The 17,892-nt window shown below is 40.7% G+C and overlaps 1 protein-coding gene across 1 annotated transcript; it reads right to left on the bottom strand.

The window, feature by feature from the left end:
• Positions 1-117: 117 nt before the first annotated feature.
• On the bottom strand, positions 118-5,381 carry LOC139716069 (cytochrome P450 2U1-like). The gene is made up of 6 exons (XM_071627621.1): positions 5,185-5,381; positions 4,331-4,559; positions 3,566-3,965; positions 2,903-3,092; positions 1,408-1,545; positions 118-789 (listed from the first exon to the last, which is right to left on the bottom strand). Exons 1-6 carry the CDS (start codon positions 5,366-5,368, stop codon positions 611-613), a joined length of 1,320 nt encoding a protein of 439 aa, XP_071483722.1. The 5' UTR covers positions 5,369-5,381; the 3' UTR covers positions 118-610.
• Positions 5,382-17,892: the final 12,511 nt, after the last annotated feature.

Here is a 17,892-nt window from a genome sequence, read left to right as displayed (position 1 = left end):
TTCAAGATGACATTTTTAGGGATTATAGAGCAGTGGTTCAGGATGGTGTAAATGCATGTAACTCATTTTTCACGAAAGTGTGGGTTAACACTATAATGCACCGACCCCTTCATTTCTTTTCCCCAACGCGTAACAATTGCTGAGAAAATCTACAGAACTACAGCAGTTTCGAGATAGAGATAGTGTTCAATGTTTTGTTTTGTTTTTTATCTACGATCAGATAAAGCCTACTCTGCCAACACCAGCGTTGTCGACACATAGTAGAGAATTGAGTGTATGAATATAAGAACGACCCAAGTCCATTAGAGAAAATTTAGGAAAATGGAAATTGATAAAAAATTCCCTACTCCCTTAAGTGTTTTCGGTTATTGGGGTGTTATTTATTCAAATTTGAATATAAAACAGTCACTTGAATGATTATCTGTATTTGCATGACTACGTAAAAGGCTTTCAAACACGATAGCCAAATTTGGACTTGGGTCGTTCTTATATTCAGGTACTCAATTAAGTAAATAGCGCCGCTACCGTTTGAGATTTTACAGTCATATTCGATAGGTTCAATGTTATAAAATTCTGAAAACATGACCACAAATTGAGGACCAAACGTGGACTAACGCTGCTTGAGCTTAAGCTTGTAATCACCGGGGACCAGAGCGATTCCAGCCCGCCCGTCCAGGCTCACGTCAAGGCTTTCGTCCGCTAGCTCCAAGGTGAAGCGCTGGAGGATGTTTGTCAAGAAGAGGAAGAGTTCCATCTTAGCCAACAGCTGCCCCAAGCAGATCCGACTTCCTGTTAAAGCGGAGATGGAAAATAGGATTATTATTCCTAGCATTTACTATACTTGTGTCTCGACTTCTTGCTATTGAGTCATTGATTGCGACTAATTGCAATGTCCATCATTTACATTTAAAACCTTTTGGGAGACAAACATTTTTCTGACTACTTTGCCCATAACTTACCATAACATAACCCTACAGGCGAAACTACTTGTCTGATTCCCACACTCTGACAACAGTTTTAGACATAGCCCTCCGCGGCGCCACAGGACCATTCAACTCAACCTGCTAGTTCTTTCGTCGCTAGGGGGCGTTATTATTCAAAATACAGGGAGAGCGTCTGGAAGCCAGACTAGAAAGTATTGATGTTCTTCCTTTCTCTATTTCTCCGTCTCTCGCTTTCTTCCGTCTGTCTATTTGCCCCCCCCCCCCCCCTACGTGTTTGTATACCACAGGCTCTGGTGCAAGTAACATGCCTATCATTTGTCTGCATTATGTGGATGCTTAGACACACGTTAGTAAAGGAGCGAGAGAGTTACAGATATCAACATGTGTCTTGACCATGATACCAAGTATCATTCTGTACATAGTGTTCCCATTTATAGGACATAAGACTGAGTGTGTCGCTCACCGATGCCAAACGGAATGAAGGCATCTGGCTTTCGTACGGTCTTTCCATCTTCGCTGAGGAATCGAGAAGGACGGAACTCTTCCGGTTGGTCCCAGTACTTCGGACTCATCATCAGCTCCCACAGGTTCATCATCACAGCTAAGGGGGAAATCCAAAATAAAAGATAAGATGATGACTCCTTAGCTTTAATACGCAATTCATCAGGGATGAAGAGAAATCTCATTTCTAGAATTAGTACATTTCTCACATACATTCTTTTTTTCCGACGAGATTATGCAAAGTAATGTGTGAAATTGGACATTTTATCGAAAGATACACAGAAAGCAACGAATAACGTTATGTTCATGTCTATGATCAGTACAAGAAAAAACAAACCATTGTAATTCTATACAAACTTTATTTATACATTAAATGAAAGAAAGATATCATTCAGAGGGTTGAAGGTTCAGGTGTGAGTTTCTTCAATTTGTCTCCATCTACAAATGAAATTTGTTAAGATCGCAACTGCTGATCTGTAAATTAACAAACATGTCGAAAAAAAAAAGAACCAGTGGGACTCGAACCTGTCATCTACTGCTTTCCGGGCAGCGACACTACCACCAGGCTGTCCCTGGTTGCCGGCAGTGAGACAACAATCATGGAACACTTTAATTGTAGAGGGAGACAAATTGAAGAAACTCGCACCTGATGAGATTATTCATACATTTTGCGAAAAAAGGGAGATTTCAACACAAAAGACTATGCATGTACTATGTGGATGCCTCAGAGAAAATGGGAATGAAAGGGTGACGAGCTTACGACTACAAAGAGTGCGGGAAATGAGTAAAGAAGAACAAAAAAGGAAAGAAAAAAGAAGTGGGAGTACATCTAAAGGAAAGAAGAGCATCGAAGGAAGTACAGTTGAATCTTTGTATAGTACAATGTAAAAACCACATGACGCAAATTATGCTTGTGTTGCGTTCTTTCCAAAACAAGAAGGCCTGCTATATATTCTGTAAGAACTTTGGCCCAGCGATTCCCATGATAAATGATAAATGGGCCTGTCCATTGTTAAAGCCATTAGCCATGACATTGTTATCCCAAGGCGATATCAAATCCTCACTTTCTTGATGTTAAGATTATAATGATATTATGATCAAGCTCAATATTCTGGTCCTTTACCTTGTCGGCACTGCTCTGTCAAAAGCAATGGCACTGACATCAATAGAGCATTGTATAATGTTCATTTTAACACCTGAATCAAGAGAAACATCGTCGGTAGAGCAGTCACCTTGGCCAATGACGTGATCTACCGATATTCAGTTCTATTAAGTAGCCATTTAATCAAATATCTTTAGAGGATAGTTACCTCACAAAGCCGTCGACATAATTCACAAGAGAGTTGCTGATGGTGATTGAGTGTTGAAGAAGCCCTTACTAATTAAACAAACAGTACAATCGTTACCATGGTTACAGAGAGCAACGTAAATTGATGATCGGTACTGTTGCTGTCTACCTGTTCCTTTCGGGATGCGGTATCCCTTGATGGTCGCCTCCTTGTTGGTTCTTCTCGGCACCCCAAGGGGAGCCACGTGTCGAAATCGCTGAATCTCCATAATCGTGGCCATCGTCACAGGCATGGCGTCTTGATCCGACATCGAAGGAGATCGATGATCACCAACGACGCGGTCAACCTCATCTTGGACCTAGCGGTTGACAAGGCAACGAAAAGTATGACTGATGCGGTGACTAGTTCTACTATAAACGTTATGCAATTATGGTTCAGTCTTCTGCTTTTAACTTAAAAGAAAAGACGATGACACTCATCTCTAGGAATATAGAAAATAAAGAGACGTGAAAGAGTAAAGGAAGCCGAGTTAAAGAAAGAGTAAGAAAGAAGGAGGGAGATAGATTGTGAGAGAGAGAGGAGGCAGGATGGAAAACAGAAAAATAGATGTAAAGAGAAAGAAGTTGAGATGGAGGGAGAGGGAGAAAGGGAGCAGAAGAATGAGAAAATGGTATAAGGAAACTGAGATAGAAATGTATGGTTTGGAATCAACTAGTTGTACTACATTTTTTTTTAATTTGTTCATGTACGCTTTTTTGATCTTTCACAGTGCTTATTGATCACCTAGACGCATAATATGTACCTGTGAGTCCCACTAGTTTACCAACTCACCTCTTTCATTACGTCGGGGAATTTCGCCAAGAAGAGTAAGGCCCATAGAAGAGTGGCACTCGTGGTGCCTGTTCCGGCTGCAAACAGGTCAAAGATACCTCGCCACACCCTGTCGTCATCGAACACGATCTCTTCGCCGCACTTCTGTTGCCGACGAATCTCCAAGATGTAGAGATCGATGATGTCGCGGATATCGTGCTCGTCCAGCGTCTTTCGATGTTCACCGACGATGCGCTGCACCATACTACGCATGAAGTCGACGAGGTAGCGGAAGTCGGAATACAGGGGTGAGTCGAAGAGAAAGGGCAGTGCGTTGCCGAGGGAGAAGAACGAGATTGACGATACAGCCTGGTGGATTTTCACCACGAAGCCTTGGAACACCGGGTCGTCGTAGTCGAACCTGAGAGATTGGAAAGTAAAGCGAGTTAAAAGAGTCTGCTATCAAACACCAACTGAACAAAAGAGGTATACGAAAACTGGGCATTACCAAGGTTGCTACGAAATCTCTGCCAAAGAGTAAAATTTACTCTTTAGACCCTATCATATCACGCATATCACGCACTTGATAAATAGATAAAGGGGAGAGGGTGTTATAGGTTGATACGATCGTGATACAAGGTCAAGGGGTAATGCTCTCCTTACCCAACTCCTCCCCCTCCCCTCCCTTCTTCTCTAAGTTGAAGTTTTCAGGCGGATGTACACACATCCAAAGGTGGACCTACTCCTACAATCCTTTTTCATCCGAAGTCCCCGGACAAGACCCACCTCGATCCGAAGCTGATGCTGCAGATGACGTTTGCCACTGCGTTGGTAATGAGACCTTTGGGGTTAAAGGTCATCGACTGGTTGTTCTCGAACCTCTCACACAATATTCTGGCCTCTTCTGTGATTCGTCGCTCCATGCTGCTTTTGCCCATTCCCAGGTTTCTCATTGCACTCAGCCCGAAGCGACGGCGCGCTTTCCAGACAGGTCCGTTGTCGAAGGCAAAACTCCCTGTGAAGAACATTAATTTAATTATGCATTCATTAATTCATTTATGCATTCATTCATTCATGCATACATTCACTCATTTATTTATTTATTTGTTTATTTATTTATTAATTTATTTATTTATTTATTCTGAATTCATTCATTCATTCATCATTCATTCATTCGTGGCAACCTCTGTACCGCTACAACTTTGCTCCCCCCCAGAAGAATCCACATGGTAAAAAAAAAGAAGAAGAAGAAGAAGAAGAAGAAGAAAAAATAGAATGCGTCAGCCTGAACCGACAATCGAGAGATACGTTTATGTCAAAGTTGAGATTCAGGAATTTGTGTCAAATATAATTTGTAACAGACGCAACAGAGGAAATATAACCAGAAATCAATATAATCTATTAGTGGAAAAATTAGCAAAGAAAATGGGATTCCATCGGAATATCATACAAATAGTTTTGTGTGTGTGTGTGTGTGTGTGCGTGTAATAAATTTTCGTTAGTAGATTTGGACCCTGTTAAGCAACCCAGTTTTTCCCCTCTATGCCTACGAAATAGTCAATCGAAACAGAAATCACCCACCCCCCCCCCCCCCATCCTTCCTCAAGAAGACCAATAACATAAATCTTTTTAGTGTATACCTTTCGAACCAATAGCGTAACGCAAAAGGGGCGGCATCAGGCGATCTTCGAACGAGTCTCCCTGTACGAGAAAGGCTTCATTCACCGCCTCCACGTCGCATACCACTACCACTGGTATCGGTCCGACACGGAATGAGAACATCCCGCCGTATTCCACCGCCAGTCGACTGAACACCCCACGCATGTCTGTTTTGACCAGCGCTAAATTTCCCAAGACGGGTAAACCTGGTGGCCCGGGTGGAAGGGAAGAAAAGAGTTTCTTGCTCTGCCAAAAGCTTCGAAGCAATCCGAAGAGCCATTTGGTCAGAACTACGACGATCGCGAAGAGAATGATATCCTGAGCATTTGGGGAAGCCATGTTTTAAACACACTCCTGCCTTTCGTGAGCCCCACAAGTCTTACTACTTCGAATAAAGTTAAAACGTGTAGAAACGAGGTCAAATAATGCTCCCGCTTCAGTGGAAAACACCTTTTGTCGGCAGACCGTGAACAGACCTGCGTCCAATAGCCCCGTTGTATTCTGATTGTTCCGCTGAACACTCCAACCCTTACACAGTAGGCTTACGTGACGTGGAACTCTCCTGCTGTCATGTTATTTTTTTTCTCATAAAGGAGTAGAAAAAAAGCAACAACTGCGCCACCCAAACAAACCCTTATCACCGCCAATGTCAACTGATAATGAAAACCCAATGATCTGGGGATTTGATACTGAGCTGTGTTTACAATATTATTCATCTAGCTTCTTTTTTTTAATTCGTCCTTCTCGTGTATTTGTCATTGGTATCCATACAATACTCAAGTCTTGTGTACTTTGACCTCTACTTGTAAGTTGGAAGCTCAACCTTGCGTGTGAAGGGAGTGATAATCAAATAAGGAGGTATATAGGTAATAATAGAAAAGGTTGCACGCAACATTGTGTATTTTACAATTTACTTGAAGCTGCACATGGGGACTGGGATTAAAATCTTTCCAATTTATTGATGGAGCATGCATAATTGAATGCAGCAGCAAACAAGCAAGCAAGCAACAATGGGACCTATAGGTCTGGACATTAAAGGAATGGTATAGGTTTGGTTGAGATGGGGAGTCAGGTTTTAACTTTTTTTTCGAAATAATTAGAAACCACTACATGAAATATAAATGATTACACATTTCTAAGAGGAATTTAAACATTATTTGAGAACAATCGTCTTTGAAATGGCTGAATATAAAAAAAAATGAATATAATAAAGCGGTAGTAATGAAAAGCTTGGTCCCACGTCCTTTTATTAGTACTATTATTATTACGACTACTTTGGTTTTGGAAATCTCAGCTATTTCCAAATCGATTGTCATCAAATACAGTTTCAATTCCTTTTAGTATATGTATGTGCATTAATGTTTCATGTAAGTGGTTTCTAATCATCTCACGACGAGTTAACATCTGACTCCCCATCTCGCCCCAAACTATCATACCATCCCTTTAAGGGTCCCCTCGGTAGCGTGCTTCAGGAAAGATCGTGTCCTATCCAGGGTACAGTTTCCTGCCATTGGCCATGGGACTTGAACTATATCGACCTCAAGATTGGGTATCAGCTGTTACGAAGAGGAGAGAAATCCTGGTGGCACAACAACACGTCACAAATTCTGACAACAAACAAATCACCACAACCATGACATCAGACTTAAAGTAACAAGAAAACTGTATTCTTCATTCGCTTCACACAGTATCGTCCCAGACTCGATCCAGCCTCTTCTCTTCTACGTGGGCCGAACAGGCCACACCCACTTTGCATAAATGCATATTCATGACAAGGGGCATGCAACCCATAAGCTGCACTGGCTCCACCAAGAGGAGAAGTGGAGAGGGAAATTAAACAACATTACTATGAATTTCAAGAACGAAACAAGCAAAAAAATATATATATAAGAATCATTTTCTGCAAATTAAGCAGAAAATTAATCTCATTTTTATGTATTTCTTTTTTTGTTTGTTTTGTTTTTGAAATTGATAGTAATGTTGTTTGATTTCCCTCCCTCACTTCGGCTCCGTATGGGTCTATGGTCACTGTAGACAGGTTTTAAGATTTAACGTGGGAGACAAAATACAAAGGCTAGCACAAGCAACTGCCAGTTTTTATGCATACGGCCCAATCCTCGGGTAAATACTTGAACTAAAGAAGTGTTTCGGATGAATCAGAAAACTTAACTCTTCTCTCCGTGATTTCGCAAGTCCAGTCTATCTGAAAGTGATATTAGGTCATCAAAAAAGACAACTAAGATGAAAGGCAACTAAATTACTTATTTTCATTATTGATGAATACGTCTCATTCGATAACACGATATATATACATATATATATATTGTTTCTTTCTTTATTATTTCATTTACATAATTTGGTGGGCTTACTTTATTAGACACCAGCTATGTCAAACGCGTTTGACAAGGCTTGACATAGCACCATGGGCGTAAATCCGGGGGGGGGGGGGGGTATAATCCCCCCCCCCCCCCACACACACACACACACACACACTTTTGAAGGAGGGGGGATGGCCTGTACAAATATCCCCCCTGAAATTTTCCCAAGAAAAAGATGTAGGAAAAAAAAACACAAAAAGAAATGTGGTGATATTGATTTCAGCATGATGGATTATTGCATAGCCTATAATCTAGGCGGAGAATGCAGTTATTGTCTTTAAACGTATGATGCAGCGAGATAATTGTGACCCTGCACCTCAAAACAAACAAAAAGTCGCCAGACATGTATTTTAAGTTAAGACTATATTCTGAAAGAGCAGACTTTAAGCTTTAAAATGATGTATAACTCAAATCAAATGGACTGTCCTAACCTATCTAAATATTGGAAAGAAAGCACAAACTCAGGAAAAGTGTGAACTGAGAAAAGAGGCTCTGAAGTAGTGTCTAATTCAAGCGCTTAATCTTTACCAAACCGTGCTGGCTGTGCGATGAATGGGACAAAAAATAGGAAGTAAACCACCAGAGAAACAAAAATGAAGGGATTACCAGATTAAACTGAAATTAAGCTTGCCTCATTAAGACATTTTGTCCATAATTGATGCCAACTTTCAAAGCAATAGCACTATCCTTTCAAAAGTTATTAGAGTTGAAAGTGAAGAGTGTGGACAAGGTTTTTAAGAAATGAAAAAGGGATTCTAAAGACACACCTAATCACACTATTCTACCAATTATGTTCGAGATAAACTGCTAAAAAACACAATTTCCTGCCCGTTTTATGATACCAAATTTTGCATAATGTAAAAGAAGACCCACTCTTTAAGAAAATATGAAAAAGTCAAGTTCGGCTACGTTGACCCATTTCACTTATTTTCAGTCCTCGCGCAAAATCAGTGTGTGCGACTTTATGTTCGTTTTGAGGTGCACGGTCACAATTGTCTTTGCCAAGCGATACATTTGATGAGGCAAGACTACGAACAGTGGACGCATCTACCGCGTCCGCTAAAGGCGCCACGATCGGTGGCAGTTTTTTTTTTTTTTTTCGTGTAAGAAGACTGCCACCCATTGAAAAAAAAAAAACAACGACAAACAACTGGATCATAGGCGGTGTATTCGCGCGCATCCACAGTTCGCAGTCTCGTCGCATCAGACCAGCTGCATCCCCACCAAGGTTATAGGCTACAGACTGTATGCATGAGCCATGACGTTCGCACGCCCGCCTCGTGACGAGAGCATACCGCTGAACAGTGCTAGCAGCGCTCGCGTATTTCTCTCGCACGCCAATGCATGTAGAGCAATAGCGACCGTAATGCATGCTTCGGATGTTGAACTACTATAGTAGCCACACCAAACACCAACCAGCTGCATGCAACCAGGGAGGTGCTCTTCCCACCTCCTTGATGCAACACAGTCTGTAGGGCCATGGACGTAGGCGTGAACGAGTGCACCATGCCGAGCGCGATACGACTCACGTCGAGCTCCGCATGAGTTACCCAAAGATCTAGATAACAAACGAGTTCGTTAACAGCCTTGTACGAGTTTCAGTCGTAGGAATTGCAACACATTTACCTTCTCCATATTGGCAGTGATTTTGCTCAGTTAATATAATTCGTTTGCCTCCAGAAAAAACAGAAGGAACGGGTGTCGATTCTCATATTTTGCCATATGCAAGTACCTCCTTTAATCTAATGAACATTGCTTTAGATTAAAATGGTCCAGACCTATTAACCAGATTTCTTTTTGTTTTCATGGGAGATGTGCAAAATACACAAGAAAGTTCACCTGTTAACAAACATACATCAATAGATTAATAAGACAAGTTTATTCGCAGCCAATTTTATTGATATGCAACATTCATCTCACGAACAGAAAAATGGATTCTTTAATCCCTAATTAAACAATCCCACAGAAAAGGCAAGACATTCTCACAGTTTGCGAGAATAGTACGAAAAGATTTTCACTTTTTTTTTCCAGTGAATAGGACCTACTTGGAATTGAGTACTGAAACGGATATTGTACCTTACCAAATCATTTTCACACGTTGGTAAGAATGTATAAAACCTGAAGTGTGCCGTGATCCAGAATGAATTTTACAACTGTATTTATGAGCCTGTTATGTTGTTGGAAAATAACGTTGCTTATCATGTCATTGTGCTTAGTAGGGGCCAGATATGAAGCCATTAACTTGACAAAGATGGAAAAAAAGGTGAGCAAAATAAATAGAACTATCTCTACGAAAAGGAAGGGCTGAACTCATTTTGATTTCTGCAAATATGAATGGTGTTTAATTGGTAATAAAATATACAAAAGAAAATTGTCGGCATCATGCCCAATTATGTTTGAACTTTCAAAGGCTACATGTACAGTATGTTAACATCTGATAGACCTGGGCTTCAGAAGTGCTCTGATATGTAGGCCTATGTTGCGAGATTTATAGTTAGTAAACGTTGGGTTGTCTTCAATTAAAGTACGGTTTGCTTAATCAATTTCTGTGAGGTAACTGAAGTTAAAAGGTAAAATTTCCTTCAATACGAGATGAACTTTCAAGTTTTCAATCTCCGCCTATATACGGTCCTTATTCTGCCAAGTACCATTATATCCCCCCCCCCCTCCGAAAAAAAAAGCGCAAGCGCGCGAAACCGAGCGCTTTAAAAGTTCAATCGTGTGCAATGGATGAAGTTGGGGGAGACAAATCATTTTGTCCCCAAAGCAATTCCCGAGATGAGGACAAATCTCGAACTTTCTTTATGGAAAATTGGACAACTACCGCCAGAATTATGCACCGGATCGCTGAATTGCAATAATAAATATGCAAAAGCTACTGGGTCCCTTTCGATAGACTTTGTACACTTTTGAGATTGACGTTTTATTTCCTTATATTTATCAAAGAATGTGCAGCAGATCTTTCCCTTACAAAAGCTCCGTCATATGCAGAGGCGTCGGTGGAGGGGGAGGGGGATGGTTCCCCCATAAAAGTATTGGGGACAAACAGATCATTTTGCTCCTCCTCGTAACTCCCGATATGTGGAAATGTTCTTACTTTTTTTGATAGAAGACTGTCTAAATATTTCACCCAAAGATGGCTGAATTTCAATTCTGAAAATACAAAATCTCCCTCGCGTAAGAGGGGGATAGGCCTAACCCCTCCCATACCCTCCCCGTTCAATCATTTCTACTTAATACACTTTAGATTGACAGATTTCAAAATGTTTCATCCAAAGTGTGCACCAGGTCTAAAGAAATGCAAATGTTCCTTGGGTGGGAGGAGATATGTAGATACATGTACTTTCAATTAACACAGGATTCCCCCCCCCCCCCTAAAAAAAATAGTATACACTTCTGGGATTGAAATTTCAACAGATTACATCATAAATGTGTCTACGAGATATTTGTTGCTGCCAGTAATTGCCAGCAGTTGCGCCCGATGCGCCCCATCCATTAATTTCCAAAGCGAAAAAAGTACAGCTACAAACGGCAGTTTTTGGACTGTAAAATGTCAAAATTTTCAAGCTCGCTCGCTTTGCTCGCTCGCATTGAATCGTCATGCCATTCTCCTGATGTTGCTGCCGGGTAATTACCAGCAGTTGCGCCCGGTGCGCCCCCCCCCCCTTATTTTTCAAAGCGAAAAAATACAGCTACAAACGGCAGTTTTGGGACTGTAAGATGTCAAAATTTTCAAGCTCGCTCGCATCAGGGAGGTGGGAAGAGAAACACCTCCCTGCTCGCATTTAATCGTTATGTCATTCTCCTGATGTTGCTGCCTGTAATTGCCAGCAGTTGCGCCCGGTGCGCCGCACCCCCTTATTTTTCAAAGCGAAAAAGATATAGCTACAAACGGCAGTTTTTGGACTGTGAAATTTTCAAGCTCGCTCGCATTTATTCGTTATGTCATTCTCCTGATGTTGCTGCCAGTAATTGTCAGCAGTTGCGTCCGGTGCGCCCCCACCCCCCCCCCCCCCTCTTAATTTCCTAAGCGAAAAAATATAGCTACCAACTGTCGTTTTGGGACTGTACAATGTCAAAATTTTCAAGCTCGCTTGCTTCGCTCGCTCGCATTTAATCGCTATGCTATTCTCCTGATGTTGCTGCCGGGTATTTGCCAGCAGTTGCGCCCGGTGTCCCCCCCCCCCCTTAATTTTCAAAGCGAAAAATGTAGCTACAAACGGCAGTTTTGGGACTGTAAAATGTCAAAATTTTCAAGCTCGCTCGCTTCGCTCGCTCGCATTTAATCGTTATGTCATTCTCCTGATGTTGCTGCCAGTATTAAATTGCCAGTAAATGCGCCCGGTGCGCCCCCTTAATTTCGAAAGCGAAAAAAAAATATATAGCTACAAACGGCCGCTTTTGGACTGTACAATGTCAAAATTCATGATCGCGTTCATGATCTTCAGTGTCAGAATTAACACAAGAAGTTTCTCTAAATGATACCATTTTATAGGCAAAATTGTTCAATGATAATCTACATAAAATTGATATACCTTAAACATGTTGGACAGTTTCAAGTCGATAGAACACGCAAAAAAAAGAATCAAATTGCACCATTTACAACATCAATGTGCAAAAAGTTTTCCTCCCACACCCTCCCCCCTCGCTCGCATCTCTCCCTCGCATCTAACCGCTCCCCCTTGTTATGAGATCAAATCCTGTTATGGCTACACCGGTGATAGGCCCCACTATTTAGTAGGCCTTCACAGTGATGTCGCACAGGCCAGGGAGGTGACGTGCACAGGCGGAGCAAGAGCTGAAATACCACGATGTAGTCATTCAATTATCTATGAATATTTCTTTTTCTTACTTGTTTTTTTATAGGAAGAAATCGCAAATTTCATCAAAAGTGTGCACCAGATCGCTGAATTTGAGGTCTGAAAATGCCAAATTTTCCTCGTGTGGGAGGGGCATACCCCCTCCCACACCCTCCCCCAGGCCGCTCCGCTCCCTCGCACAGATATTCAAACTCAAAGTCCCTCCCCTACCCCCATCATTCAAACGGAACGATGCCCCTGTGATGATTGCTTCACTGACTTAAATCAAGAAAATTGAAGAATACAATTAATAGCTACAGAAAAATATCTACTACGTTATTCAAGAAATGGATATCCTTATTAGCATTTTATTGAATTTATTTGGGCATTATTCCGGGCTGCGCTACGTTTTTGAAAGGGATTGGGGGGGGGGGGTGCAAAATCGCCTGTCAGTCAAGAAGAAAGAATATCAAAAGACAAGAGAAACAACAACAAAAAAGTCTTCATGCTTTTAAGGTCTGATTTTCCGCCGAAAGTCGGCTGACAAGAAAAAACAAACAAGCAAAAACAAGAACAAAAATTCGTCATAATTTTGCTGCCACTTCCCTCCCACTTTGCATGGAAAAGAGTGGGACATTTGATCCCTGTAAAGTGTGTGTGTGTGGAGGGGGGGGGGGGGGGGCAAGGTCCCCCCCCCCCCCCCCCCGGGCTGCGCCGGTCCGGTTATGGGCTTTTAATCGTGGTGTGGGTGACTATCGCCAATCACCCCCCCCCCCCCCCCCCCCCCTCCCACTCCTCAGTACGGATTTACGCCGTTCCATAGCACTGCTGCCACCTACTTCTAAACCATTTCAGTTTTGCGTAATCATAAACGTCTTGAATGATAAAAATCTGATTTTGTTTTGTTTTCTACCATCGTATCGTTCTACCTTAAAATTATACTGGTTAATTTCAGTTATCAAAACGAAAACAAAATCCTAGAGAAATCAAAGAAGTTCACACACAATGAGATTCCATAACACGAAAACATTTGTTTTTCTATTTGTCATCATGTCTCACGGCAATGAAGAAACACACATACACACACACACACACACACGCACACACGCACACACACGCAGAGAGACACAGAGACACACATACGCGTGTATGTTAGTTCAATATATACACTCAAAAGCAAAATCACATATGGGATTCATAATGTCTGGCATTTACATTACATCTGTTCGCTTTGTCCTAAATCTATATCAAGAGCATAGTACACCACCACAAATGTGACTTCTTTATCCAATTGTTTTGTAAACAGGCATCACGCGTTTAATAAAATACAATCTACACTGTATAATGACGGTACTGAATCTGTGTACTACAAGGTATTACAAAAGCAAAGCGTGCACACTATAACGCACATCGAGCATTCTTTTCATTTTTCTCGTAATAAGTATCACACTTATGGGAGTCGTTCTTCAGATTTTCAATGTTTAATAATTTCTTCGCGGAAAAATAAGCAGTTGAGAATAATTCCCCTGTAGACTTTGATGGTAACGCACAGAGGATTAAACTGCTTTTTAAGAGTTCTACCTTCGTATGGATACAGTAGCGAGGTTTACATCTGCGACGCAAACGCTTTGTTAAGACGACGCCGCAGCCTCCAGGGTTGAAAAATTGAAACAGCTCTCTAGTGCATGTGCAGAACATAAATGCTCCCCCCCCCCCCCCCCCCCATTAGCGTCATCTTAGCGTTCGCGTCGCAAATATAAAGCTCGCTAATATTTCTGCGAGGACGCTACAATCATTTTGACTTCAGAATCATTACGTCACAAGAGTTAGTGCATTGGGTACATCCAAAAACATACAATAATTATGGTCTCTTGAGTAATTCAGAACGTATTCAACTTTAAAAGTATTTTGTAAGTATACATACAAGTGAAGCTTTACTGAGATAATAATAATAATAATAATAATCTTATCATTGCAACAACAACAACAACAACAAAATTTAAAAACACTACCAAAAAATAAATCATCGCATATTTTACTAAACTGTCACATTCAACCATATGTGATCACAGAACAGGAAATAGTAATAGCAGCCCTATCTTTTCTCTTTATGCAGTTATGTCATTTTTCCCCGTCGCACGTCACTGCGATTATGGCAAAAAAAAAAAAAGGGGGGGGGCAATCAATCAATTTTACTGATTACCGTACTCGGTAAAATAAGGCTTTAAATGTCTTTAAAAGATACAGTGCTTACGTTCCATCCCATCTTGATTTTTAATAGCCAGCTAACTTTCAATTTAAAGGATAAGTTATTTGAAATAATAGTAAAAAAAACAACAACACGGAATTATAAAATCATCGAAAGTTGCAAGAATATTGATTTGAAACGGACCTGGAGGTAATCACCGCACTCTTTGAAGTGAAATTTCACTCAATCTTCAATATGACTAGTGCTCCACAAAAGAACTAATGGCAATCCTTACTTCCCCACTTAGCTTTGATACAAAAGTATTTCATATATGCTAGTTGTTGTGTTTCTTTCAGAGCCCTACGCGATGCATGCAGTGCTAAAAAAGGTACAAAATACCCAAGACTGGGAACAACATATCATACACGACATGCATTAAAAAACAATGAATAGGCTCGCACCTTGCAGCCAAATGTCTCAGCGGAATCCTGTACCTTGCAACGAATCCTCCCTGTGGGAGGCTGGAGCATTCAACCACAAAATTTCGACAGCATATCCTCAAGCACTCCTAACTATTCTGGCTTATGCCGCTGAATATTTTATTCTCCTTTCTCGGCTAGTAATTTTGAATACTAAAACAACAACAGTCATTGGTAACTCAATTCAAGCTGGACTAGCTCACACGTTCTACAACTTTGAGTGACACTAGGTTAAGTTATCAGACATCTGGAAGCACGGTTCGATTAGATGTTCTTGACATGAAATTTCCCTTCCATGTGGAATGAAAAATCAACAACACACGTGAGACACTCATTATCTTTCGTGTGTTGTCGGCGAGGTCACGTGTCTACCAAGGTGATCCCACTCGATGGCAGTTTCTCAGAACCCGAGTCTTATTATACTAAGTACCAACTAAAGTATGTACATGTAACCTGAACAACAGGCACAAAAATTAGGGAATACACTACTGTATTCCTCCTCCTATTACAAAACGTATTTTGCACTACATAATTACGTGTGCTTTTTTTTGTTTTTTTTTACATAATGTACATGATTATAAAAACTCTTCCATTGCATCAAATCATCATTCAGACTTCTTCTCCTTTTTTCCATTGACATATTTCCAAATAGCTGAGGTGTCACAAATGGCGAGCGTGGTAGCGACGACTGGTTAGGGCGCCCTCCATGAAGTGTCGGCAGTGGTGCCACCTCAGTTGATGTTTGGAGATCGATCGAATGTAGGGGTAGAGTAGGGGCTTGATGCTGAAAAAAAGTCTTTTTTGAAAAAAACTATTTCAGAACGTTGGTATGTTTGACATTCGAAAATATACTTAACAGAAAATGCATTCACTTTTGAGGATAACATTTTGCAAATAGTACGATGCTGTATTCGAATTAGTCATAAGGCAAATCTGACATCGCGCACGGCATCGTAGACGGTCACTTTGTGACATATAAAATGATTGTGACATCACGAACCATGGTTCGTACAATTATTGTGGAAACCCTCCACGTGAACCACGCAACGTCTCGAGTTTTTAGATAAAACTACGGGCCTTGTCGCTTTCAATAGTGCTATGAAGTTCGGAGATGCGTCCCACAGAGAATATTGTTATACTGCAGTCACATCTGCCCATATAGTGCTAACAAGAATCTTTCGAGGCGAAGTATATACGTGTACTATAGAATCTATAGAGTTGTACATGTCTTTTTAGCAAAATCAAATGCGCGAGTATATAATATCGCGGCGTGCACTTCAAATACAACACATTGAGTAGCTTCAGATTAACCCACCATAAGTGGACCAAGAAAGAATATTCTATCGGTGTATCAAAAAAGAAAGGCGGATGTTTCGCTGGATAATCTCTCAACGTGTGATAAATTCACTCTTGTTTCTTCAGGGTGGAATCAAGAAATAAACACATTTCAGTCCTCAAGAGAGAGGTTGAACAAATCGGCGAAGACTTCTTACCGCAACAGGATCTCAAAGACTTCTTCAGGGTTGCATGTAAATTGATTGTTTTGTGAATTGTTCTTTTTTTTATTAGTATGAAAATATAAAACCTCGTGATTCAAAGGGTAACACTGTTTTCTTCTTGACTTCATAGTACATGTAGTGAAAAGAATAGCGATGACTCATAGTTTAACTAATAGCTGTGCAGAGATTGCTTTAAGCTACCTGTATTGTCAGGCATTAGTGTGTTGCAATAGAGTTGTATCTCGAAAAAGAAAGAAAGACAGACAGAAAGGAAAAAAAAACTATCAGGGTAAGTAAAAAGTGTTAAACCTGGATTAACTACATGACACTGCACCAGCTGTCATCTTTTCGTTTTGGGGTTTCTGATTGTGGCGGTGGCCTGTTGTCTGGCTCGGACTCCTCGGACCCCCCGGACTTCTCGGTCTCCTCGACAATAATCTCCTGCTCTTTAACTTCAAGGTTGTAGGCATTCTGATCGCAAGATTCTAAAGTCGTCCACAGAAACTGCAGCAACTTGATGTCCTTATCGACGTTCTCCTTATGATTTTCCTCTGTGTAATTTTCTACGAAGAATATATTTTTGTAGGGGACGAAGCGTTTCAAAGTATCAACTATAATAGTCGCCTTCCCACGTTCTTTGCATTCATCCTCGTGGGTTATGACGATCAGCGGAGGCGACACTGTGTGCAATTGAGATAGACATTCAGAGTGGAGATAATAAGGGACTGCTAAACTGACTATACATCAAAAGGGTGTGGATATGAATCTTTATAAATCAATGAATAAGTAAATGAATGAATGAATGAATAAATAAATAAATAAATAAATAAATAAATGAATAAACAAATAAATAAATAAATGAATAATAGAATATGTATGTGACCGTGCATCACAAAACGAAGAAAAAGAAGCACACACTGATTTTGTGTGAGAACTGAAATTAGGTGAAATGCGTCAGCCTAGCAGATCTTGACTTTTGCATATTTTCTGAAAGAGCAAGTTTTCTTCTACATCATGCTAAAATTTGGGATCATAAAACCGGCAGGAAGGGGTATTTTTGTAACAGTTTATTTCGAACATTTGTTTGGTAGAGTGGTGTGATTAGATGAGGTTTTAGAATCCCTTTTTAACCTTGTACACACTCTTCACTTTCAACTCTAATAACTTTAGAAAGGATTATGCTACTGCGTTGAAAGTTGGCATTAATTGCGAACAGTATGTGTTTATAAGGCATGCTCAATTTCAGTTTAATCTGACAGTCCTTTCATTGTTGTTACTCCTATGGTTTACATCCTGTTTGTTTTTTGGCGCATTTAGCAAATATGTCGCAAATATTTAGATGGGTT

This window comes from Diadema antillarum, unplaced genomic scaffold (assembly GCF_040938485.1).
Source record: "Diadema antillarum isolate AM-2024a unplaced genomic scaffold, OU_Dant_1.0 scf00000060, whole genome shotgun sequence".
In the NCBI taxonomy this organism is placed as follows: domain Eukaryota; kingdom Metazoa; phylum Echinodermata; class Echinoidea; order Diadematoida; family Diadematidae; genus Diadema; species Diadema antillarum.
Note: the sequence above shows the minus strand (reverse complement) of the source record. Positions and strands in the feature narration are given on the sequence as shown.